The 27,057-nt window shown below is 51.1% G+C and overlaps 1 protein-coding gene across 3 annotated transcripts; it reads right to left on the bottom strand.

Annotated features, from left to right (window-relative positions):
- Positions 1–461: 461 nt before the first annotated feature.
- On the bottom strand, positions 462–27,057 carry ECE1 (endothelin converting enzyme 1). 3 transcript variants are annotated; one of them, XM_069946880.1, is made up of 19 exons: positions 26,943–27,057; positions 19,654–19,740; positions 16,777–16,918; positions 16,184–16,393; positions 8,616–8,740; positions 8,391–8,537; positions 7,802–7,867; positions 7,531–7,719; positions 5,760–5,902; positions 5,403–5,517; positions 4,662–4,772; positions 3,984–4,082; positions 3,801–3,878; positions 3,608–3,711; positions 3,302–3,412; positions 3,106–3,173; positions 2,841–3,031; positions 2,024–2,119; positions 462–1,827 (listed from the first exon to the last, which is right to left on the bottom strand). In XM_069946880.1, exons 2-19 carry the CDS (start codon positions 19,738–19,740, stop codon positions 1,651–1,653), a joined length of 2,259 nt encoding a protein of 752 aa, XP_069802981.1. In that variant the 5' UTR covers positions 26,943–27,057; the 3' UTR covers positions 462–1,650. The 3 variants fall into 3 exon arrangements, with proteins under 3 accessions (XP_069802981.1, XP_069802982.1, XP_069802980.1); XM_069946881.1 differs by lacking the exon at positions 26,943–27,057 and adding an exon at positions 20,013–20,072; XM_069946879.1 differs by lacking the exon at positions 26,943–27,057 and having other exon boundaries at positions 19,654–19,904.

The following is a 27,057-nucleotide window of genomic DNA, read 5'->3' as shown; positions in this document are numbered from 1 at the left end:
ATACAGATGAGGCTTCTGGATCTGATTACAGAGGCCCCAGTCAGTTTATGGGTATTCTATGATCTTCCAGAATTATTCTACGAATATTCTGTGAATGTGGGGTCCAGAACACCAGCGTACAAGCCCTGCTGTCGAGGGATGGCAGGACCTGGTGAGAGACGCCATCACAACCCACAATACTGCCAAACTAAAGCATAGTCATTTATAGATCTCTGTATCAGAAGTGCTGTGAGCACTAACATCTCCCACAATGCAAGACAGCAGAATTCAGTTTTTATACAAATGAAATGAGACACAAACTTATCCTGAGAGTGCAGCTCTGGAGGTGACTGAAGTATTGGATATATAATGTAACAGCAGAATAATGTGTACAGCTCTGGAAGTGACTGGAGGATTAGATGTAACAGCAGAATAGTGAGTGCAGCTCTGGAGGATAAATCATCAGCCACATGGACGACAGCTTTCAAAGAGTCACTTTTCTTTTTAATTAAAAACCTCATGACGTTGTATAATTTAGACAACAGATCATTATGTGCGGAGGCATTCCCTTCAGTTACATCCAATGCGTAATCTGTTTATTATACTGGGGCTGCAGTAACACAGGGCAGGTGTAGATGGCGCTGTGCCTCCCATCTGTCTTCAATCATTCACTTCCTTCCTGCGCTTACATTCCAGTGTAGAATCAGGAGCAGATGTCTGGGCTGCGGCCGCACTGCATGCTGGGTACCTCCTCTAGGTATCACAGTGACATCCCCAACTCTGCTTGCTGTCAAATGCCCCAATATAAAAAGCCAGGAATGAGAAGAGACCTCGAAGCAGCAGCATGTGTGGAAAATTGAAGGTGGCGGCTGTGGCGGGAGCACAGATAGCAAAATGCACCAGATACAAAGCAGAATGTTGTTTATTAGGCACTGGGTGATATACAAGATTCCTGATTTCTATACAAAATGGAATAAACGGCTGTAAAAAAGGCAAAAATTACAGGCAGAGTCTGAGCCGCGGTAAAGAGCGCGGAGGCGACTGCGCCGGACAGAACGACTGAGCGTCAGGAACAGGCACATGATAACCGGAAGAAGGCCGGCCGCAAACAGTATAAATATGTACAAAAGTCACACACATATATACACACAGAATATGTACACGGGCAGGACGCACGTATGGCTATAGCGCTGTTCTCCAAAACTTAGCAGCAGCGCAACTCCCACTGTCCTGTCACTTTAAGAACGCGCGGCCCCCCCCCACTACATGACATGTCAATTCTAGTGGGAATCCCAAAGACCTAAACCACACGAAAAGTGGCGCTGTCACCATGCCGCCCTTCAGCCGGTCTGCAATAGGAACTAGTGTTATAGGGAGCCCCCCTGTCTCATGGATCGAGAACCCCCCAACAAGGTCCTTAAAGCAGGAAGCCAAGAGCCGGTGACTTTAGCAGCTCAGTGCAGGACAGACGTGTAATAAAGGTGCATAGTCGTCTACGGATTAGTGCACGGAATTATCCGACAGTCAGGAAAGTGGAAAGTGTCGCTACAGCTTTAAGAAACGTCTCATGTCAGCTATCACTGTAAACAATCCCCCAGTACTGGGAGCGAGCCCCCCAATCGCCTGTCAGTGGTTTCATTGTGATCCCCCCCTCCCCCCCAGCCCGCTCGGTCACCACACTTCACATTTCTTTGTGGGGTTCATTGGCGACTCCTCCGGACACTGGAAATGCTCAGAGAATTCTCTGGAGTTGGATACGGAGCCGATTACACGGTAGCGGGATGGGCTGTGCGGGTCAGTGATTATACCTTCATGTGAGCTCTCCGGAGTCCGCACAGAGCACCAGACCTGAAGGAGACCACCAAAAAGGGTTAAAAGAAATATTGCTGACTGTTTCCAACAGGTATTAGTGCTAGGAAGTGGCAGCTATCTTGCCCTCTGTATTGTGGAAGAAGGAGGAGCCCTAGTAACATATGCCGCTCCTTTCCACATTATACTGAGGGACACAGAAACATGTGATGTCAGTCCATAAAGATGCTCTTACCTGAGCAAAGCCGACGAAGAAGAGCTGATCATTGGTGAGATCCAAGGACGGCAGCACCTGCTCCTCCCCGTTCTCCTTCACCCAGTTCTGATAAGCCTGCAAGACAGACAAAGGATGCTGCAATCTACAGGAGACTAGAGCTGATCTCCCGGAGCCCGCCAGGCCCTTTATAAAAGTGGAATGGATGCAAGAACGGACTGCAAAAGCTAAAACGTCCTTTCACATGCGGCATCCATGGCCACACCAGAGCTCCGATCAGCAAGATTGGCGCACTTTTGCAGCTCCTATACAAGCCAGGGCCAGAGCACACAAACGATCACACTATTGTTCTTGCCACCATTTAAATATATTGCCATTGGCCGATAATAAATTCCGCCCCCCCCCCGTACAAAAGATGCGAGCAGCTAATGAATGGGCATTTTCCTGCTCCTTAGTCAATCACTGACACTTTTACATGACCCAATTATTGTCCAGAGGAGCAAATCTAGCACCCTCAAGTGTAAAAGGCTGATTCCGTGTAGAAGAGGAGCAAAATAGACGTTGTGGCTGCACACGTCCCACGGTACTCTGGCCGCGTCTCTATTAACCAGATATCCCCCTGCAATCACTAAAACCAGCAGCTATTAGAAATTATAATGGACGGGCAGAGCTGATTCTACAGTACAGACCCCCCTGATAATTCAGATTTTCATTGCCCCGGGAGACCCAGTTAGGACCACAGTTTGCCACTAGGGGCGCTGTTCGGCTTTGTTTCCTATGAGTCAACACAGCAGCAGACAAGGGCAGTGTATATAGCACCATGGAGGTGAAACCTTACCCTATAGGCGGCTTTGAGTCCTCCATTGTCGGCAATGTTCTCCCCCAGGGTGTGCTTCCCGTTCACAGCTTCTCCGTTGACCTTATAGCTGCTGTACTGCTCAGTAATGCACTCCGTCTGTTTCTTGAAGGCCTCCACCGAGGAGTTCTTCCACCATGGCCGCAGATTCCCATCCTTATCATACTCTCGGCCTGAAGGGGAAGACAAGGTGGTTACACAAGAACCGAAGACTGCAAGAAACCAACCACCAGCTTAAGACACGCACCTTGGTCATCAAACGCGTGGGTCAGCTCATGGCCCATCACAACACCGATCCCACCAAAGTTCAACGCCCTGTGGTAAAGAGGTGGTTAATACAGACATCAAGCACAATCTAGGTCTGCGGCACGTAAAGGTTACAGAAGGGTGAATGGAAGATTGTTCACCCTCACGCAACTTGATAAGAGACATGAAAGTCTTACGTAGGTGAGGAGCTGGTGTAGAAAGGAGGCTGGAGGATTCCGGCAGGGAAGACTATCTCGTTCTTGGTTGGAGAATAATAGGCATTGACTGTAGGGGGCGTCATACTCCACCTGGAAAACAGAGGAGATTGGAGAACTCGCATTGTGCAGTAAACCTAGGGGAGAACCGGTGACCAGTCAAGAAGACATGGTGACCTTACTGTCCTGCAAGACAGCTGGGAGTTTTAGTGCAGCAGCAGTGGGGTCGGCTGATACCTCCCCTCATCTGCTCCCCGACCACCCCCTTTGGCGGACGCCATTACTCACTGGTCTTTGTTGGGCGGTTTGCGCAGCTGATCGGACGTCACCCTCGCAGAGAAGTTGTAGAACATCATGACGTTCTCAAAGTAGAGGTCCGATGTCACTTCATACTACAAGACAAGCCGGCGGTGAGGGGGTTAACTCCGGACCTGGCGGCAAAGTCGCCCTCTAACCAAATGTAATGGTCGACAACACTCACATCATTGAACACTTTATCCAGCTCCTTGGGGTCCATAATAAAGTTGGGGTACCCAATCATATCGTAGATCGCTTCAGCCTGAGAGGACAAAGGTTCATGAGTGGCAGATACAGACAGCGGCATATGCTGTATACCCCCAGCCGGCAGTGGCTGATAACAGATAGCTGTAGAAGGTCTTCTCACCTTCTCTTTGGCCGCTTTGCGCGTTTCTTCGTCCATCCAGCTCAGCGTCTCCAGACTCTCCTCGAAGGCTTTCCGTATCCCCTTTATCATCTGCACGGCCTGCGGCACAGCGGTCACATTACTACAATTGTCTTATATGGTAATAGCTTTATAATGACTGCACAGAGATCACTTTACTGCTGCTGTAAACGCTCAATACATCTAGTATCTAATAAGTAACCGAAAGCTATAGGAAAAGGCGACTATGGGGGGGAAAAGATCACATATGGGGGGGGGGGGGAGGGATGTACATAGATATATAGATACCACATATAGGGAGGATGTACATACACATATATAGATACCACATATAGGGAGGATGTACATACACATATATAGATACCACATATAGGGAGGATGTACATACACATATATAGATACCGCATATAGGGAGGATGTACATACACATATATAGATACCACATATAGGGAGGATGTACATACACATATATAGATATCGCATACAGGGGAATTTACATACACAGATATATAGATACCACATATGGGAGGGAGGGGATATAGATAGATAGAAAGAGAGACCACATATAGGGGGATGTACAGATATAGATACCACAGAGGTGGATGACAGAAACTCCCATCATCCGGCAGTCAGTATGGTTGTAGTGTGTGTTTCACCTACCCTGATTTTGCTGCTGTTGGCAAACGTGGACTTGACAAACATGGCTCCCAGAGCGAAGCCGAGGTTGTTATCGGTGTCAGCGATGCAGAACTTCCAGCGGGGGGTGCAGGTCTAAGGGGCGATAGCGATCAGAAATCAATCATGGTGGAAAGAGGCGGCAACAGAACACAGGGATCGTGTACAAGCCAATGCCTACAGTACTGGAATAAAGGATGGCTGCAGGTTGTGGGGGAGGGGAAAATCACAGGAGACTGACTTGGGAAGAGAAGGATCGGGGCCTGTATTACATTCAGGAAACATCCACCCAAAAAATAAACATGGCGATACTGAGCCGAAGCTGCAGCTGTGACGCATCCACCAGGATCGGGGCTGAAGATGCTGCCTCCCCCGCTCTCCCCCACTTCCTGCCGCTGCGTTACATCAGGGCTGCGCTATTTCCTGCACAGATAACTGCTGCCTTCTCCTGAACTAACGTGCAGAACGGACAACAGGACAGGATAGAACAGAGCTGATACTCCAGTCACATCCAAAGCTGCAACTACACACATTACTCCCCACCGACGCTATAATGCCATGTGTTGCATTCTGGGAGATGTTTATACCAGGCAGCGTACAGCTACATCCACCGCAATGCAGAGCACAGTAACCTGCAGAATTTTAAAGAGTGCAGCTCTGGAGGTGATTAGAGTACAGGGCCCTGTGTTTTGGGGGTCCCTCATCAAACCAGTGTCTGGTTCTCACCTTCTTGGTTCCGTACATGACTTCTATGAACTTCTCCTCGGCGTCCTGGAAGCGCTGGTCCAGCAGCAGGCTTGTCTTCCGCACCAAGTTCCACATCATGTAGTTATTGAGAATCCTGCAGGAAATATCTGCAATTACACGGCTGCCGAAGGAAAGGAAAGAAGGTGTCCCCAAAATATCCCCCCTCCCTGGGAACATGAACTCTGGCAACTTCATTAACATCGGTTACTAGAAACTCTGAGAACCAATATGGCCGCCACTACAGCCCATAAGCCACAAGTTAGATGACAAGCACAATGGCAGCCATATTGGTTGTCATATTGATCACATGACCCCAGCAGACGGCAGTCTCGCTACCTCTTCTCGGTGCGGTTGATGAGGTTGGACACGTCCTGCAGATATTCCTTCGCATAAACGACCACCGGTTCAGTCTCATTGATTTCTACAGGTTGGAAGACTGTTCTGAGGAAGGGGATCCAGTCCACCACCGGCACCAGATCCTGCCAAGAACAGAGGAGGCGCCGTGATATAACAAGACATCGGGGCTGATCAGTAGTAGTGATGGCGAGTTTGTGAATGATCAGGTCAAAATGAACTAGTCTTCAGAAAGAACTAAATGATCTAGTGCACTTTTCCGGTAAAGACGAACTACAGCCTGGGGGGGGGGGGGGGGGGGGGGGGGCGGGGTTGGTTATTGGGTGTCAGTAGCTGTAACTACCACAGGTGTCACTGCTGAGCTCAGTCATAAATATGTGATTGAACTACCATGAACTCTACCATGTATCTCCATCATCTATGCGGCTCCTCAGGACACAGAGCTGTAAGCTGCAGCCATGATGGAGCCTGTACTATACTTCTCTATATACTACCATGTATCTCCATCACCTCTGCGGCTCCTCAGGACACAGATGTAAGCCGCAGCCATGATGGAGCTGTACTGTACTTCTCTATATACTACCATGTATCTCCATCACCTATGCGGCTCCTCAGGACACAGAGATGTAAGCCGCAGCCATGATTGAGCCTGTACTGTACTTCTCTATATACTACCATGTATCTCCATCACCTCTGCGGCTCCTCAGGACACAGAGATGTAAGCTGCAGCCATGATGGAGCTGAACTGTACTTCTCTATATACTACCATGTATCTCCATCACCTATGCGGCTCCTCAGGACACAGATGTAAGCCGCAGCCATGATTGAGCCTGTACTGTACTTCTCTATATACTACCATGTATCTCCATCACCTATGCGGCTCCTCAGGACACAGAGATGTAAGCCGCAGCCATGATGGAGCTGTACTGTACTTCTCTATATACTACCACGTATCTCCATCACCTATGCGGCTCCTCAGGACACAGAGATGTAAGCCGCAGCCATGATGGAGCTGTACTGTACTTCTCTATATACTACCATGTATCTCCATCACCTATGTGGCTCCTCAGGACACAGAGCTGTAAGCTGCAGCCATGATGGAGCCCGTGCTGTACTTCTCTATATTCCACCAGGTATCTTCATCTTACAGTCTTTTACCAATGTTTTTTTTTTTCAGCCTATTGAGGATCTTGAAAAAAAAACATGACTGCGGCTATAACATCTCATGACTTCTAGCTAGTTTATAGCCGCAGGGTTTCAGATCTTTGGGTTTGCCACCATTACTTTTGCTCTGGCTAACAAGTTTTTGCACGAGGTATAAGAAATTGCGCAGTGTATAAAGGCCTTTGTGCTACTTTTGAGGAGTTTGTGGTGTTTTTTACGCTCTGAGTGGGCGGAGTTTTATCGCTACTTTAGTCAGATCATGTGGGATTTTTCAGCTTTTGCACAATTGGGCGGCTGTCCTCCTCTCCTACCCCGACAGGCTTTTTTTTTAGCCAAAATGTTTTAGCCAAAACAATTGTGCAGGATTCATCAAGGCCGGCGCGGCTACGGATACATTATGTACAAGCTCTGGGGGAGGTTTTGTGCAGAATGGGGGGGGGGGGGGGGTTGCACAGATGATAAATGTGACCAGATCTGTTTCTAGTGACGACTCATCAGGGTCCCAGTAAACTAGATCACTAGTCACTAAGACCCCGAGAACTACAGCAGAGAGGGGGCCGTGCAGGGTGATTGACAGGCTGTTCGGTACCTTCAGCTTTTGGGCGGTGATCTTGTGGTAGATGAGCTCCTCGTCTCGCCTCTTCTCCTGGGGGATGGTGATATTGGCCAGGGCAGTCTCGAAGTCCAGGATCTCCTCCATCTGGGCCCGTGTGCTGTTCTCCTCTCCCCCCAGCAGGACCCCCAGCTGCACCATGAAGTTGAGGTACCCGGTAAGAACCTGAATGATGGATGACAGGGAAAGATTAATCCCCCCGGGCATGGATGAGAAGCAAGACAGAGGCAAAGATGGCGGCACTCACCTTCTCGTTGGAGGTCTTATTCAGGTAATACTCTCTGGAAGGCAGCCCCAGGCCGGACTGGTCTATCTGGGGGAGAAGCAAAGGCGGCTCCATAAATACAGTGACTGGAGGACAAGACGTAATGTAAGAGCAGAATAGTAAGTGCAGCTGTGGAGGATGAGACGGGATGTAAGAGCAGAATAGTGAGTGCAGTTCTGGAGGATAAGACATGATGTGGGTGCAGCTCTGGAGGATGATGAGACAAGACGTAACAGCAGCAAAATAATAAGTGCAGCTCTGGAGGATAAGACATGATGTAACAGCAGAATAGTGAGTGCAGCTCTGGAGGATGAGATATGATGTAACAGCAAAATAGTGAGTGCAGCTCTGGAGGAGAAGACATGATGTAACAGCAGAATAGTGAGTGCAGCTCTGGAGGATGAGATATGATGTAACAGCAAAATAGTGAGTGCAGCTCTGGAGAAGACATGATGTAACAGCAGAATAGTGAGTGCAGCTCTGGAGGATGCAGTTGACCTCCTGAATGATGCAGGTCAGGCCCCCGGGCTCATGGCCTCCATGTGGGGGCGCTGCTCCCCACTCTCCTCACCTGGATGATGTTGCTGGTGGAGTTTTTGGAGTCTGCACTGACGAACACTGAGAAGAACGGGGAGATGCGGTAATAAGCGGTGACGGCCTGTAGCGTCTCCTGGAAGTTGTCCTTATCCCAGGGCCCAGTGATGTTCCAGCCCCCGAGCTGTGAGGAGGAGAGAAGGTGAACACGAGGGCCAGAGCGGCCGGACCCCTCATCCCCCCTCCCAGCGGGCGGCCATACCTTCTCTATCAGCTCCTGCAGGGGTTTGGCTCCCAGCTCCTCGATCTTGGACTCATTCAGACAGGCCTGGTAATATCTCTGCGCCTTGTGCTCAGCGACGCTGCTCAGGTTCATGGTCGTGTTCTCTACAACCAGAAAGAGGAAAATTATGTACAGCGCCCCCCACAGACTGGAATAAACCCCACAGCTTCTCAAGTATGGTGTAGTGCCTGAGAAAATATCACCCCCATCCTCCCCCAGACTGATCGAAGAGGCGACATGGGGTCACGACTATAAATCAGATGGACCAGAGTGCGGTTATCAAATCTTGATACAATCACCCTCCCCCCCAGGTATACCCTCCCCCCCAGGTTGTAATACAATCACCATCTTCCAAATAGTGATCCCGGCAGCCCCCCTCCCCCATATCAGATAGTGATCCCGCCCCGTCCGACAATGACCCTCCTCGGTCATATAGTGATCCCCCCACCACCTCCTCTGTCAGTGATCACCCCGTCAGATAGTGATCCCGTCACTCCCCCGTCAGATAGTGATCCCGCCACCCCCCCCCTGTCGGATAGTGATCCCAACTCCCCATTACCATCAGATAGTGATCCCACCAGACCCCTCTGTCACATAGTGATCCGCCACCCCCCCTCTGTCAGATAGTAATTCCCCCATCTAATAGTGATCCCACCTCCCCATTACCATCAGATAGTGATCCCCCCCCCCCTCTGTCAGATAGTGATTCCCCCATCTAATAGTGATCCCACCTCCCCATTACCATCAGATAGTGATCCCCCCCCCCCCTCTGACAGAGGGGGGTGGCGGATCACTATGTGACAGAGGGGGGGGGATCACTATCTGATAGTAATGGGGAGGTGGGATCACTATTAGATGGGGGAATCACCATCTGACAGAGGGTGGGTGGCGGATCACTATGTGACAGAGGGGGGGGGGGGGATCACTATCTGATGGTAATGGGGAGGTGGGATCACTATTAGATGGGGGAATCACTATCTGACAGAGGGGGGGTGGCGGATCACTGTGACAGAGGGGGCTGGTGGGATCACTATCTGATGGTAATGGGGAGTTGGGATCACTATCTGACAGGGGGGTGGAGGGATAACTGATGGGGTGGTGGGATCACTATCTGACAGAAGGGGGGGGGATGGGATCACTATCAGATGGTGATGGGGAGGTGGGATCACTATCAGATGGGGGGGATCACTATCTGACAGGGGGGTGGAGGGATAACTATCAGATGGAGGGTTAACTATCTGACAGGGGGGGTGGGATCACTATCTGACAGAGGGGGGGGGGGGTGGCGGATCACTATGTGACAGATAGTGATCCCACCTCCCCATCACCATCAGATAGTGATCCCACCACCCCCCTCTGTCACAGTGATCCGCCACCCCACCCCTGTCAGATAGTTAACCCTCCATCTGATAGTGATCCCGCCCCCTTCTATCAGATAGTGATCCCACCACCCCCATCAGATAGTTATCCCTCCACCCCCCTGTCAGATAGTGATCCCCCATCTGATAGTGATCCCACCTCCCCATCACCATCAGATAGTGATCCCAACACCCCCCTCTGTCACATAGTGATCCGCCACCCCCACTCTGTCACATAGTTAACCCTCCATCTGATAGTGATCCTGCCACCCCCCCTCTGTCAGATAGTGATCCCCCCACCCCATCACCATCAGATAGTGTTTCTACCCTCCCCCCATGAGTCCCTGGGGCCTGGTGTTGATATAAGCTGCGGCTCCATCTGGCTCCTATTACAGTCACCAGAATAGTTTAGCGACCTTCAACCCCCCCCCTCCCCCAACATCACATAAGCCGAATCCCACACGTTCCGCTCATTCCTGACCCACCATACAGGAACCTCCGGGGGCCGCGTGGTCTGTGCGCACATTCTGGAGAAGTCACATGGGGGGGGGTGACAGCTCCTCCTCCGTATATAACATTATACTTATGTCATTCAGGTCCCTGGGAAAGCTGGGTGCCGCTGCCTGTACTTTAGCTGCACACAGAATGACTAGAGGACTTCCACCTCTACGGGACGATATCCCTTTAATTCCACCTCCCCCCACAGCGGTCAGATGGAGGCCGATGATATGGGACGCTGCCCCTCCCCCGCTCTCAGGTGACTTTATGATGCGATCGCCAGCGTCACGCTGAACACCTGTTCCCTAGGACACAGATGGGAGATGGGGGGGGGGGGGGGGGGGGTCAAGGACACTGCGGACCCTTAGACATAAGGCGGGGGGGGGGCGTAGAGTGGCAGCCACGACCCCCGTGTAAACAACCTCTTATCTGCGATGTTGACGGGAGCCGAGGAGGGGGAGGGGCATTGGCTCCGGATATGAAGGTCACAGCCAGGTCTGTGCTCTGGAGATGGGATCCCCGCAGGTCATACAAGGAGAGGAGACCATCCTGGAGATCCTGGGCTGATCGCTCCCCTTCCTGCTAGAACCATCTCCACATCTCTGCTCGCTGCCACTGACTACAGCCGGAGACTGAACCCTGACCTTACGGGGGGCGCCGAGACCACCTCCACCACACCAGATCATGGAACCCGATCCGCTAATACCGACAGCCATATAGGAGCAAAGTCAATGCTAGAATCATACGGCCAGCACAGTATGTGCTCTCTGCTGCCACCTCTGTCCATGTCAGGAACTGGCCAGAGCAGGAGAGGTTTTCTATGGGGATTTGCTGCTGCTCTGGACAGTTCCTGACATGGACAGAGGTGGCAGCAGAGAGCAATGTGTGAGACTGGGGAGAATACACCACTTCCTGCAGGACATACAGCAGCTGATAAGTACTGGAAGACTGGAGATTATGTAGAAGTAAATAAATCTATATAACTTTCTGACACCAGCTGAATTTCACCAGCATGCCTCTTAATCTGGAAGTTCAGGTATCCACGGTTACGAAGCAGAGGAAACGCATAGGAAACGCACGCACCCTCCGGTGGATCGGGACGCACACAATTCCCCCACAAGTGGTTCGTAACCATGGATACCAGAGCTTCCACTTTGCTGCTGCACTGGCAGGAGATAATTATCGAAGACCAGGCCCTGTATCCACTACTCATAAAGAGGTATTGTGATCGGCCACCTGCGAGCTGCATATACCCAGGATGCCCTCCGAGCGCCAATTACTTCATGTGAAACAGTACTGCTCTGCGGTGTACGGCACTGTACCTGCTGTCCTAACAAGGAGCATGTGCAGGTGTGTCTAGTGGTGGTATTACAGTGTACAGGGCAGGGGTGTCTAGTGGTGGGGATATTACAGTGTACAGGACAGGTGTGTCTAGTGGTGGGGATATTACAGTGTACAGGGCAGGTGTGTCTAGTGGTGGGGATATTACAGTGTACAGGGCAGGTGTGTCTAGTGGTGGTATTACAGTGTACAGGGCAGGTGTGTCTAGTGGTGGTATTACAGTGTACAGGGCAGATGTGTCTAGTGGTGGGGATATTACAGTGTACAGGGCAGATGTGTCTAGTGGTGGTATTACAGTGTACAGGGCAGGTGTGTCTAGTGGTGGGGATATTACAGTGTACAGGGCAGGTGTGTCTAGTGGTGGGGATATTACAGTGTACAGGGCAGGTGTGTCTAGTGGTGGGGATATTACATTGTACGGTGGGGATATTACAGTGTACGGGGCAGGTGTGTCTAGTGGTGGGGATATTACAGTGTACAGGGCAGATGTGTCTAGTGGTGGGGATATTACAGTGTACAGGTAAGGTGGGTCTAGTGGTGGGGATATTACAGTGTACGGGGCAGGTGTGTCTAGTGGTGGGGATATTACAGTGTACAGGGCAGGTGTGTCTAGTGGTGGGGATATTACAGTGTACAGGACAGGTGTGTCTAGTGGTGGGGATATTACAGTGTACAGGGCAGGTGTGTCTAGTGGTGGGGATATTACAGTGTACGGGGCAGGTGTGTCTAGTGGTGGGGATATTACAGTGTACAGGGCAGGTGTGTCTAGTGGTGGGGATATTACAGTGTACAGGACAGGTGTGTCTAGTGGTGGGGATATTACAGTGTACGGTGGGGATATTACAGTGTACAGGGCAGGTGTGTCTAGTGGTGGGGATATTACAGTGTACAGGTCAGGTGGGTCTAGTGGTGGGGATATTACAATGTACAGGGCAGGTGTGTCTAGTGGTGGGAATATTACAGTGTACAGGGCAGGTGTGTCTAGTGGTGGGGATATTACAATGTACAGGGCAGGTGTGTCTAGTGGTGGGGATATTACAGTGTACAGGGCAGGTGTGTCTAGTGGTGGGGATATTACAGTGTACAGGGCAGGTGTGTCTAGTGGTGGTATTACAGTGTACAGGACAGGTGTGTCTAGTGGTGGTGATATTACAGTGTACAGGGCAGGTGTGTCTAGTGGTGGGGATATTACAGTGTACAGGACAGGTGTGTCTAGTGGTGGTATTACAGTGTACAGGACAGGTGTGTCTAGTGGTGGGGATATTACAGTGTACAGGGCAGATGTGTCTAGTGGTGGTATGAGTGTACAGGGCAGGTGTGTCTAGTGGTGGGGATATTACAGTGTACAGGGCAGGTGTGTCTAGTGGTGGGGATATTACAGTGTACAGGGCAGGTGTGTCTAGTGGTGGGGATATTACAGTGTACAGGGCAGGTGTGTCTAGTGGTGGGGATACTACAGTGTACAGGACAGGTGTGTCTAGTGGTGGGGATATTACAGTGTACAGGGCAGGTGTGTCTAGTGGTGGGGATATTACAGTGTACGGGGCAGGTGTGTCTAGTGGTGGGGATATTAGTGTACAGGGCAGGTGTGTCTAGTGGTGGGGATATTACAATGTACAGGGCAGGTGTGTCTAGTGGTGGGGATATTACAGTGTACAGGGCAGGTGTGTCTAGTGGTGGTATTACAGTGTACAGGACAGGTGTGTCTAGTGGTGGTGATATTACAGTGTACAGGGCAGGTGTGTCTAGTGGTGGGGATATTACAGTGTACAGGGCAGGTGTGTCTAGTGGTGGTATTACAGTGTACAGGACAGGTGTGTCTAGTGGTGGTGATATTACAGTGTACAGGGCAGGTGTGTCTAGTGGTGGGGATATTACAGTGTACAGGACAGGTGTGTCTAGTGGTGGTATTACAGTGTACAGGACAGGTGTGTCTAGTGGTGGGGATATTACAGTGTACAGGGCAGATGTGTCTAGTGGTGGTATGAGTGTACAGGGCAGGTGTGTCTAGTGGTGGGGATATTACAGTGTACAGGGCAGGTGTGTCTAGTGGTGGGGATATTACAGTGTACAGGGCAGGTGTGTCTAGTGGTGGGGATATTACAGTGTACGGGGCAGGTGTGTCTAGTGGTGGGGATATTACAGTGTACAGGGCAGGTGTGTCTAGTGGTGGGGATATTACAGTGTACAGGACAGGTGTGTCTAGTGGTGGGGATATTACAGTGTACAGGGCAGATGTGTCTAGTGGTGGTATTACAGTGTACAGGGCAGGTGTGTCTAGTGGTGGGAATATTACAGTGTACAGGGCAGGTGTGTCTAGTGGTGGGGATATTACAGTGTACAGGTCAGGTGGGTCTAGTGGTGGGGATATTACAATGTACAGGGCAGGTGTGTCTAGTGGTGGGAATATTACAGTGTACAGGGCAGGTGTGTCTAGTGGTGGAAATATTACAGTGTACAGGGCAGGTGTGTCTAGTGGTGGGGATATTACAGTGTTCAGGGCAAGTGTGTCTAGTGGTGGGGATATTACAGTGTACGGGGCAGGTGTGTCTAGTGGTGGTATTACAGTGTTCAGGGCAAGTGTGTCTAGTGGTGGGGATATTACAGTGTACGGGGCAGGTGTGTCTAGTGGTGGAAATATTACAGTGTACAGGGCAGGTGTGTCTAGTGGTGGGGATATTACAGTGTACGGGGCAGGTGTGTCTAGTGGTGGGGATATTACAGTGTACAGGGCAGGTGTGTCTAGTGGTGGGGATATTACAGTGTAGGGGCAGGTGTGTCTAGTGGTGGGGATATTACAGTGTACAGGGCAGGTGTGTCTAGTGGTGGGGATATTACAATGTACAAGGCAGGTGTGTCTAGTGGTGGGGATATTACAGTGTACAGGGGAGGTGTGTCTAGTGGTGGGGATATTACAGTGTACAAGGCAGGTGTGTCTAGTGGTGGGGATATTACAGTGTACAAGGCAGGTGTGTCTAGTGGTGGGGATATTACAATGTACAAGGCAGGTGTGTCTAGTGGTGGGGATATTACAGTGTACAGGGGAGGTGTGTCTAGTGGTGGGGATATTACAGTGTACAGGGAAGGTGTGTCTAGTGGTGGGGATATTACAGTGTACAGGTCAGGTGGGTCTAGTGGTGGGGATATTACAGTGTACAGGGCAGGTGTGTCCAGTGGTGGGGATATTACAGTGTACAGGGAAGGTGTGTCTAGTGGTGGGAATATTACAGTGTACAGGGCAGATGTGTCTAGTGGTGGGGATATTACAGTGTACAGGGCAGGTGTGACTAGTGGTGGGATTATTACAGTGTACAGGTCAGGTGGGTCTAGTGGTGGGGATATTACAGTGTACAGGGCAGATGTGTCTAGTGGTGGTGTTCCAGTGCATGGGGCATCAGAACCCCAATGATCTGAGGGCTGCCCTTTAAGAGTGAGATGTCATGCCTCAGCGGACAATGAGGCGACTTGTGACCAGCAGGAGGCGTTGCTGTAATTGATGCTTGAGGACACATGACAAGTTATAGTGACACGTTGGGGAATACACAACACTGAGGGAGGGGTGACTTGTTTCAGTAAATTGTGAGATGATGAAACCCCATTGGAACACTATATATAATATATATGTGTTGCTTGAAAAAAGTTTCATTGGGAAACTGAAACTTTGTATTGCACGATGGGTGAATAAATTCACTGCCTTTCTGGAGTGCCGCCTTGTCTCTAATGTTTTCTGGATCAAGTGGAGTCGGGGTCTGACTTCATGGAGGCTGTGCACCCACCTGAGCTATTGCCGCACAGTGCTGTCCAACACCTACAATTGCTGTGTGTATAATATAAATAAATAAAACTAATAAATTATATATATATATATATATATATATATATATATATATATATATATATATATATATATACACATATATACACATACATATATACACATACATATACATATATACACATACATATACACACAGATACACACATATACATACACACACCATTGCAGCTTCTACTTCTATAAGTTCACAGGAGCGGGCAGTGTTCCATATATTTCACCTGCAAGTCAAATCTTTGGCGCTTGTTGTAAATGGCGCCTATGTAGCCGTCACTATTCTGCTGGTGGGGTCACTGCCGCACAGATTTATATGTCCACAGAGGATATAGCTGCACTCAGCGGTTAATAAGACTGGTCATGTGGTCGGCGCTGGGTGTTACATAATCTGCTGCAATGAGGAGACTTCTTGGCAGAAGCTGTGGGGTCCGGCAGGGGGGAGCCTTCTGACACCCCCTATAATCCAGAGCCTGGGAAACCTTAGCGGCCGTGTTGTCCGGGCGCTGCCAGCCACTCACCCAGCAGATGCTTCATCACGGCCTGGTTGTGCTCCCACAGCTCGTTGAAGGTGCCCCAGCGGGAGTGCCCATCCGGGACCGGGTTGGCCTTGATCCATCCCCCGCAGGCGTAGCTGTAGAAGTCCTGGCAGGGGTCCACAGAGCGGTCCAGGGAACGCAGGATGGAGCTGGTCACAGAGATACAGGACTCCGACAGACAGGTGCGATGATCTGCAGAACACAGGAGACAACACAGTCACCTCTACAGCCACTGGGGCCGACATTCCCAACCCTGGTACTACAACATAAGGGAAGACCCTGGGGAGGAGGGGGATCGGCACAATGATGGCCGCCATGACGGTCTCTAATCCCCACACCAGATCTCCGCCTTTATACCCTACATCCACAGGCTGAATCCTCCTACACTGTAACAAAGCTTCAGCAAGCATAGAACCTCTCCTGTCCTGTCTCTTCACAGCTGAGCGTTTGTTACAATGTGTCAGGTCAGGATACAAACAGGAAGCCTTCAATTAGCCGACAGCAAGCAGATGTTCTGTCTATGAGTCAGAATGTTACATGATTTACATGGGACTGCCCCACATCCGGCCACTCACTTCTCTGGTACTGAATGGCGAGGGAGAGCAGAGCCGCCAGGAGGCCGATGGCGAGGACGCCCACCAGGACCAGCAGCCTCTTCTCCACGTGCGTCCTGTCCGTCCAGCAGCTGCTGCGGTGCCGTCCTCCTCGCACGTTCACCTGGGGATGACAATTTCCTGCAGGTTATTAGGAGAAGCGATGGTGGCGCCCCCAGCAGGCCGCACGTTCACTGCGTGATGTCACGGGCCGATGAGTCAGGAACATGAGAGCCGCCACAATGCGAGGAAACCGGGGCTCAACGTCAACACCGGGGGCCGTGGAACATTCCAGGCATAGCAGCCATTAACCCCTGCACTGCCAGAGCCCACAGTCACATGGTTACTGTCCGCCATCTGCTGCTAGGAAAGTTGGGTGACAGGAGGGCACACTGTGTACTCCATTCCCAACTATAGAGGAGGCTGAGAGCTGTAGTTGTAGCAACAGAGAGAGCCACAGGGGGGGGGGGGGGGACTGCTACCAAGGCAAAAGCCATCACAGATTGACATCACCCAGCTCTCTCGGGCTCCTGTACATTACATAACTAGTGAGGACCCATCACCCAGCTCTCCCCGACTCCTGCACATTACATAACTAGTGAGGACCCATCACCCAGCTCTCCTGGGCTCCTGCACATTACATAACTAGTGAGGACCCATCACCCAGCTTTCCCAGGCTCCTGAACATTACATAAATAGTGAGGACCCATCACCCGGCTACTGCACATTACATGACTAGTGAGAAGCCATCACCCAGCTTTCTCGGGCTCCTGCACATTACATAAATAGTGAGGACCCATCACCCGGCTCTCCTGGGCTCCTGCACATCATTACATAACTAGTATGGACCCATCACCCAGCTCTCCCCGACTCCTGCACATTACATAACTAGTGAGGACCCATCACCCAGCTTTCTCGGGCTCCTGCACATTAGATAACTAGTGAGGACCCATCACCCAGCTCTCCTGGGCTCCTGCACATTACATAACTAGTGAGGACCCATCACCCAGATCTCCCGGGCTCCTGCACATTACATAACTAGTGAGAAGCCATCACCCAGCTCTCCCGGGCTCCTGCACATTACATAACTAGTGAGGACCCATCACCCAGCTCTCCCGGGCTCCTGCACATTACATAACTAGTGAGGACCCATCACCCAGCTCTCCCGGGCTCCTGCACATTACATAACTAGTGAGGACCCATCACCCAGCTCTCCCGGGCTCCTGCACATTACATAACTAGTGAGAAGCCATCACCCAGCTCTCCCGGGCTCCTGTACATTACATAACTAGTGAGGACCCATCACCCAGCTCTCCCGGGCTCCTGTGCATTACATAACTAGTGAGGACCCATCACCCTGCTCTCCCGGGCTCCTGCACATTACATAACTAGTGAGGACCCATCACCCAGCTCTCCCGGGCTCCTGTACATTACATAACTAGTGAGGACCCATCACCCAGCTTTCCCGGGCTCCTGCACATTACATAACTAGTGAGGACCCATCACCCAGCTCTCCTGGGCTCCTGTACATTACATAACTAGTGAGGACCCATCACCCAGCTCTCCCGGGCTCCTGCACATTACATAACTAGTGAGGACCCATCACCCAGCTCTCCCGGGCTCCTGCACATTACATAACTAGTGAGGACCCATCCCCCGGGCCAGGATTAGCCGCCTGCACCAACACGTAAGATGAGATGTGGGAAACCATCACCTTGTTTGGATAATGGATTAAGAGGATCTGGAGCCGATCCAGGGAAAACCAGAGGAAAACATCCAGAGAATCCCACAAGCGGGGTCAGGGGGAGATCAGACCCAGCAGCCGAGGGGCCCAGGGCCACAGACAGGATCAGGGGGAGCAGACCCTGCAGACTATTACTCCCATCCATCAGCAGAGGGGAGAGGTGACTGTAGGACCGGTATATACAGTCTATTACTCTCTGGTATCAGCCATGTCAGGCTGGGGGGGGGGGGGGGGGGGGGGGACTGTAGGACAGATATATACAATCTATTACTCTCTGGTATCAGCCATGTCAGGCTGGGGGGGGGTGACTGTAGGACAGGTATATACAATCTATTACTCTCTGGTATCAGCCATGTCAGGCTGGGGGGAGGTGACTGTAGGACCAGTATATACAGTCTGTTACTCTCTGGTATCAGCCATGTCAGGCTGGGGGGAGGTGACTATAGGACAGGTATATACAGTCTATTACTCTCTGGTATCAGCCATGTCAGGCTGGGGGGGGGGGGGGAGGTGACTGTAGGACAGGTATATACAATCTATTACTCTCTGGTATCAGCCATGGGCCGATGATCCACATCCATGCTGCTTTGGCGAGTGACTTACTGGCCCTTTAATCCCGCAGTGATGGGATAATCCCACCGTACCTGGCGGAGGAGGCGGCTCAGGTTCCCATTGTTTTTGGTTGGTGACACATCTGGAATGTGAAGCATCTCCTCACACCCAGCTCCATGCTGCGCTCCCCACCCCCAGGTCGCCTGCGGAGCTGACAGTCTACGCCACGTCCAGGGAGGGGAGTCTGCTCCGTCTGTCAGCCGGCTTCATGAGGGGATATCACAGCGAGGGTCCGGAGAGACGCAGGAGGGGACAGACATGTGCCGACCATATGACAAGCCCACACCCTACAATACAGGAACCCCCCGAAACCTGCCCCTACCCCAGAGAGACTGCAGGACCAGGGGTCAGGAGGGGACACAGCGGGGTCAGGAGGGGACGTGAACCAGAGCAGACGGGACCCCCATACTATGCGGCCTGGATTACGGTGTAAACTCTTCAGCCTGCAGTCAGGGTCACAGCTATCATTGTCGTAGACGTGCGAGCCCCCCGACCCCCCGTACCTGGACTTCATTGGGGTACACCTCGCCCTCATGGACGGAATCCACCAGATCCTCCTCGTCCAGCGTTGCTCTCTTGTAGGACGGCATCTGAAAGGTGAAATGTACAACTGAGTCTCTGAGAAGGTCCATGAGCTGAGCGGCCGCTGTCAGACACATCCGGGGGTCCTACACCCTGCACCCACCACCTCCCATCACCCCCTGCTGCCGGCCCGGCATCTCCACCGGCTCCCAGGAGAAAATCCCAAGTCAAACAGTAGAGGAGCAGCTGCAGCCGGGACCACCCACCCCCCCGGCCCCTTATGTAAGGCTTCTCTGCACCCCCTGCCGGGGCACATGGCCGGGGGCAGGGGGGCACATACTCCTCCCCTGCAGACGCATCATCCGCTGCTGCCGTACACCGCTGGCCTCACACTTATTCTGGAGGTTTTATTATCTCGGACTCTGCGCCTCCCTCCTTCCTGCCATTATTGACTCAGCAGCTACAGGCAGGGAGGCGGCATTAACCCCTCCAGTGCCAGAGCCCAGAGGAGGAGAAGGAAGGAGCTCACAGAGCACCGAGCAGGAGGAGAAGGAAGGAGCTCACAGAGCACCGAGCAGGAGAAGGAAGGAGCTCACAGAGCACCGAGCAGGAGGAGAAGGAAGGAGCTCACAGAGCACCGAGCAGGAGGAGAAGGAAGGAGCTCACAGAGCACCGAGCAGGAGGAGAAGGAAGGAGCTCACAGAGCACCGAGGAGGAGGAGGAGGAAGGAGCTCACAGAGCACCGAGCAGGAGGAGAAGGAAGGAGCTCACAGAGCACCGAGCAGGAGGAGAAGGAAGGAGCTCACAGAGCACCGAGCAGGAGGAGAAGGAAGGAGCTCACAGAGCACCGAGGAGGAGGAGGTGGAAGGAGCTCACAGAGCACCGAGGAGGAGGAGAATGAAGGAGCTCACAGAGCACCGAGCAGGAGAAGGAAGGAGCTCACAGAGCACCGAGGAGGAGGAGGAGAAGGAAGGAGCTCACAGAGCACCGAGGAGGAGGAGGAGAAGGAAGGAGCTCACAGAGCACCGAGCAGGAGGAGGAGAAGGAAGGAGCTCACAGAGCACCGAGCAGGAGGAGAAGGAAGGAGCTCACAGAGCACAGGAGGAGGAGGAGCCAGAAGAGCTCACAGAGCACAGGAGGAGGAGGAGCCAGAAGAGCTCACAGAGCACAGGAGAAGGAGCAGCCAGAAGAGCTCACAGAGCACAGGAGGAGCAGGAGGAGCTCACAGAGCACAGAGGAGGAAGAGGAGGAGGAGGAGGAGGAGCAGGAGGAGCTCACAGAGCACAGAAGGAGGAGGAACTACATACCCCATCATCAACTACTCCTCTTCCCAGGGCTGAGCTAGATGGGCATGTGTCTTCTGCCAACAACATAACAGAGGGCACACAGTACTGATCCAGAGCTGTACTGATCCAGTACTGATCCAGAGCTGTACTGATCCAGTACTGATCCAGAGTTCCATCCTGTATTATACTCCAGAGCTGCACTCAATTCTGCTGGTGGGGTCACTGTGTACATACATTACTGAACCAGAGTTCCATCCTGTATTATACTTCAGCAGAATAGTGAGTGCAGCTCTGGAGTATAATACAGTCCTGACAAGTTGAATGTTTCTATTATGGGAGTTGTAGTTCTACAGAATTATATAGTCAGTTTTGTGTAGATTGGACCCCATGTGAAATTAAGCAGTTAGATGGGGGCCGGGGCCAGGAGCGCAGGATGCTGCCCAGCAGGGGTGCGAGGATCAGCGGTGCCCAGGGCAGGATTAGCGGCAGGTCACCGGCTTTACGCCTCAGCAGCTCTGATCCCTCATAATGGAATTAGTCGCTCATTACTTTTCTTATTGCGTCTTCCCGGCTTCCTGGTGACAGTGCCGCCATATACATACACAGACAGGCTGGCAGCGCCGGCATATACATACACACACAGGCTGGCAGCGCCGCCATATACATACACACACAGGCTGGCAGCGCCGCCATATACATACACACACAGGCTGGCAGCGCCGCCATATACATACACACACAGGCTGGCAGCGCCGCCATATACATACACACACAGGCTGGCAGTGCCGCCATATACACACACAGGCTGGCAGCGCCGCCATATAAACACACAGGCTGGCAGCGCCGCCATATACACACACAGGCTGGCAGCGCCGCCATATACACACACAGGCTGGCAGCGCCGCCATATACACACACAGGCTGGCAGCGCCGCCATATACACACACAGGCTGGCAGCGCCGCCATATACACACACACACAGGCTGGCAGTGCCGCCATATACACACACACACAGGCTGGCAGCGCCGCCATATACACACACACACAGGCTGGCAGCGCCGCCATATACACACACACACAGGCTGGCAGCGCCGCCATATACACACACAGGCTGGCAGCGCCGCCATATACACACACAGGCTGGCAGCGCCGCCATATACACACACAGGCTGGCAGCGCCGCCATATACACACACAGGCTGGCAGTGCCGCCATATACACACACAGGCTGGCAGTGCCGCCATATACACACACACACAGGCTGGCAGCGCCGCCATATACACACACAGGCTGGCAGCGCCGCCATATACACACACACACAGGCTGGCAGCGCCGCCATATACACACACACACAGGCTGGCAGCGCCGCCATATACACACACAGGCTGGCAGCGCCGCCATATACACACACAGGCTGGCAGCGCCGCCATATACACACACAGGCTGGCAGTGCCGCCATATACACACACAGGCTGGCAGCGCCGCCATATACACACACAGGCTGGCAGTGCCGCCATATACACACACAGGCTGGCAGTGCCGCCATATACACACACAGGCTGGCAGTGCCGCCATATACACACACACACACATATAGGCTGGCAGTGCTGCACCGTTACTCATCAGGGACATGTTCCTCTTCCCCCGGGTCACTATTTGACATCAGCCGCACAGGTGATATCACACTTCCCTATATACTGTACATCGGGGAATCACCCAGCTTCCCTGGAGCTCTGACTGACGTCACCGATGACAAACCTGACTCCCCGGGGTCACGACCTCCATCACCGCCCCCAGGGGTCTAAATAGGTCACAATCCTCCCCCACACGTGATGGGCTACAACATGTCCCATAACCAGCAGGACTGATGCCACCACCAGTCACCCTCCAGGAGGGTCAGGGGGGCAACAACGAGGACAGATGACCCCCGCCCCCCATACAGATTACAGGGCGCAGCAGGTGCCAAGAACTTCTAAGAAAACGTCTCTGCTCCCACCAGGAAACATTGACCGGAAGACCAAGAGGGCATCACATTAACCCCTTCACTGACCCCGACCATATGACCCTGAAGGATTAACACTACATATCTACTGGACGATACTGGGGGGGATGGTGACAGGGTGCAGTGTAGATATGGGGTGTAATATGGGGGTGACAGTGTAGTGTAGATAAGGGGGGTGACAGGGTGTAGTGTATGCATGGGGTTTAATATGGGGGGGGTGACAAGATGTAGTGTATCGTGTAATATGGGGGTGACGGTGTGTAGAGAAGATATGGGGTGTAATGTGGGGGGGGTGACAGGGTGTAGTGTAGATATGGGGGGGTGACGGTGTAGTGTATACATGGGGTGTAATATGAGGGATGCTAGGGTGTAGTGTAGATATGGGGTGTAAAGTGGGGGGGTGACAGGGTGTAGTGTAGATATGGGGTGTAAAGTGGGGGGGTGACACAGGGTGAAGTGTATATATGGGTTGTGAAGAGTGGGGTGACAGGATGTAGTGAAGATATGGGGTGTAGTGTTGTGGGGGTGACAGGGTGTAGTGTAGAGATGGGGTGTAACAAAGGGGGTGACGTAGTGTATATATGGGGGGTGACAGGGTATAGTGTATATATGGGGGGTGACAGGGTATAGTGTATATATGGGGGGTGACAGGGTATAGTGTATATATATGGGGGGTGACAGGGTATAGTGTATATATATGGGGGGTGACAGGGTATAGTGTATATATATGGGGGGTGACAGGGTATAGTGTATATATGGGGGGTGACAGGGTATAGTGTATATATGGGGTGTAATATGGGGGTGACAGGGTGTGGTATATATGGGGTGTAATATGGGGGTGACAGGGTGTAGTGTATATATGGGGTGTAATATGGTGGGTGACAGGGTGTAGTGTATATATATGGGGTGTAATATGTGGGGGTGACAGGGTGTAGTGTATATGTGGGGTGTAATAGGGTGTAGTGTAGATATGGGGTGTAATAGGGTGTAGTGTAGATATGGGGTGTAATATATATGTGGGGTGTAATATGGGGGTGACAAGGTGTAGTATATATGTGGGGTGTAATATGGGGGTATACAGGGTGTAGTGTAGATATGAGGTGTAATAGGATGTAGTGTAAATATGGGGTGTAATTAGTGGGGGGTGACAGGGTGTATTAGGGTGTAGTATATACATATATGGGGTGTAATAGGGTGTAGTGTATATGGGGTGTAATATGGGGGGGTGACTGTAGTGTAGATGTGGGGTGTAATATGGGGTGTAATATGGGGGGGTGACAGAGTGTAGTGTAGATATGGGGTGTAATAGGGTGTAGTGTAGATATGGAGTGTAATTAGTGGCCGGTGACAGGGTGTAGTGTATATGGGGTATATTAGGGTATATATATATATATATATATATATATATGGTGTAATAGGGTGTAGTATATATATATATATATATATATGGGGTGTAATATTAGGGGGTGACAGGGTGTAGTGTATATGAGGTGTAATAGGATGTAGTGCATATATATATGTGGGGTGTAATATGGGGGTATACAGGGTGTAGTGTATATGTGGGGTGTAATATGGGGGTATACAGGGTGTAGTATATATATGTGGGGTGTAATATGGGGGTATACAGGGTGTAGTGTAGATATGGGGTGTCATAGGGTGTAGTGTATATATATGGGGTGTAATTAGTGGGGGGTGACAGGGTGTAGTGTATATGGGGTGTAATAGGGTGTAGTGTAGATATGGGGTGTAATAGGGTGTAGTGTAGATATGGGGTGTAATAGGGTGTAGTGTATATATATGGGGTGTAATTAGTGGGGGTGACTGTGTAGTGTATATGTGGGGTGTAATATGGGGGGTGACAGGGTGTAATGTAGATATAAGGTGTAATTAGTGGGGGGGTGACAGGGTGTAGTGTATATGGGGTGTAATAGGGTGTAGTGTATATGGGGTGTAATATGGGGGAGTGACAGGGTGTAGTGTAGATATGGGGTGTAATTAGTGGGGGGGGTGACAGGGTGTAGTGTGTGGGGGTGACAGGGTGTAGTGTATATGTGGGGTGTAATATTAGGGGGTGACAGGGTGTAGTGTATATTGGGTGTATTAGGGTGTATTAGGGTGTAGTGTAGATATGGGGGTAATATAGGGGGGTGACAGGGTGTAGTGTATATGGGGTGTATTAGGGTGTAGTATATATATATGGGGTGTAATTAGTGGGGTGTAATAGGGTGTAGTGTATATGGGGTGTAATAGGGTGTAGTGTATACGGGGTGTAATTAGTGGTGGGTGACAGGGTGTAGTATAGATATATGTGGTGTAATATGGGGGGGTGACAGGGTGTAGTGTATATATATGGGGTGTAATAGGGTGTAGTGTATATATATGGGGTGTAATAGGGTGTAGTGTATATATATGGGGTGTAATATGGGGGGGGTTGACAGGGTGTAGTGTATATGGGGTGTAATAGGGTGTAGTATAGATATATGTGGTGTAATATGGGGGGTGACAGGGTGTAGTGTATATATATGGGGTGTAATAGGGTGTAGTGTATATATATGGGGTGTAATATGGGGGGGTGACAGGGTGTAGTGTATATGGGGTGTATTAGGGTGTAGTGTAGATATGGGGTGTAATAGGGTGTAGTGTAGATATGGGGTGTAATAGGGTGTAGTGTAGATATATGTGGTGTAATATGGGGGGGGTGACAGGGTGTAGTGTATATATGGGGTGTAATAGGGTGTAGTGTATATATATGGGGTGTAATAGGGTGTAGTGTATATATGGGGTGTAATATGGGGGGGTGACAGGGTGTAGTGTATATGGGGTGTAATAGGGTGTAGTGTAGATATATGTGGTGTAATATGGGGGGGGTTGACAGGGTGTAGTGTATATGGGGTGTAATAGGGTGTAGTATAGATATATGTGGTGTAATATGGGGGGTGACAGGGTGTAGTGTATATATATGGGGTGTAATAGGGTGTAGTGTATATATATGGGGTGTAATATGGGGGGGTGACAGGGTGTAGTGTATATGGGGTGTATTAGGGTGTAGTGTAGATATGGGGTGTAATAGGGTGTAGTGTAGATATATGTGGTGTAATATGGGGGGGTGACAGGGTGTAGTGTATATATGGGGTGTAATAGGGTGTAGTGTATATATATGGGGTGTAATAGGGTGTAGTGTATATATATGGGGTGTAATAGGGTGTAGTGTATATATGGGGTGTAATATGGGGGGGTGACAGGGTGTAGTGTATATGGGGTGTAATAGGGTGTAGTGTAGATATATGTGGTGTAATATGGGGGGGGTTGACAGGGTGTAGTGTATATGGGGTGTAATAGGGTGTAGTATAGATATATGTGGTGTAATATGGGGGGTGACAGGGTGTAGTGTATATATATGGGGTGTAATAGGGTGTAGTGTATATATATGGGGTGTAATATGGGGGGTGACAGGGTGTAGTGTATATGGGGTGTATTAGGGTGTAGTGTAGATATGGGGTGTAATAGGGTGTAGTGTAGATATGGGGTGTAATAGGGTGTAGTGTAGATATATGTGGTGTAATATGGGGGGGGTGACAGGGTGTAGTGTATATATGGGGTGTAATAGGGTGTAGTGTATATATATGGGGTGTAATAGGGTGTAGTGTATATATGGGGTGTAATATGGGGGGGTGACAGGGTGTAGTGTATATGGGGTGTAATAGGGTGTAGTGTAGATATATGTGGTGTAATATGGGGGGGTGACAGGGTGTAGTGTATATATATGGGGTGTAATAGGGTGTAGTGTATATATATGGGGTGTAATATGGGGGGGTGACAGGGTGTAGTGTATATGGGGTGTATTAGGGTGTAGTGTAGATATGGGGTGTATTAGGGTGTAGTGTAGATATGGGGTGTAATAGGGTGTAGTGTAGATATGGGGTGTATTAGGGTGTAGTGTAGATATGGGGTGTAATATACCGATAGCCCCGGCTCCCCCGTACCTCGTGTCCCGGGCTCGGCCGTGCTTCGGGCCCCGGCTCCGGACTTCTGCTCGCCGCTCCCTCCCGGGTCTCAGGTACTGGAACCGCTTCCCGCCCCTCCCTGCTCGGTGACTGA

This window comes from Dendropsophus ebraccatus, chromosome 12 (genome assembly GCF_027789765.1).
Source record: "Dendropsophus ebraccatus isolate aDenEbr1 chromosome 12, aDenEbr1.pat, whole genome shotgun sequence".
NCBI lineage: Eukaryota > Metazoa > Chordata > Amphibia > Anura > Hylidae > Dendropsophus > Dendropsophus ebraccatus.
Note: the sequence above shows the minus strand (reverse complement) of the source record. Positions and strands in the feature narration are given on the sequence as shown.

What these genes read in the sequence shown, in the direction of transcription:
- ECE1 (XM_069946879.1), bottom strand. Translation starts at nt 19,809, where the DNA reads ATGTGTCTGACAGCGGCCGCTCAGCTCATGGACCTTCTCAGAGACTCA. An exon ending in CGCCATTCAGTACCAGAGAA is followed by an intron (nt 16,394 to 16,776) that starts GTGAGTGGCCGG and finishes TGTGTTCTGCAG; the next exon opens with ATCATCGCACCTGTCTGTCG. An exon ending in CCACGCGTTTGATGACCAAG is followed by an intron (nt 3,032 to 3,105) that starts GTGCGTGTCTTA and finishes CTTCCCCTTCAG; the next exon opens with GCCGAGAGTATGATAAGGAT.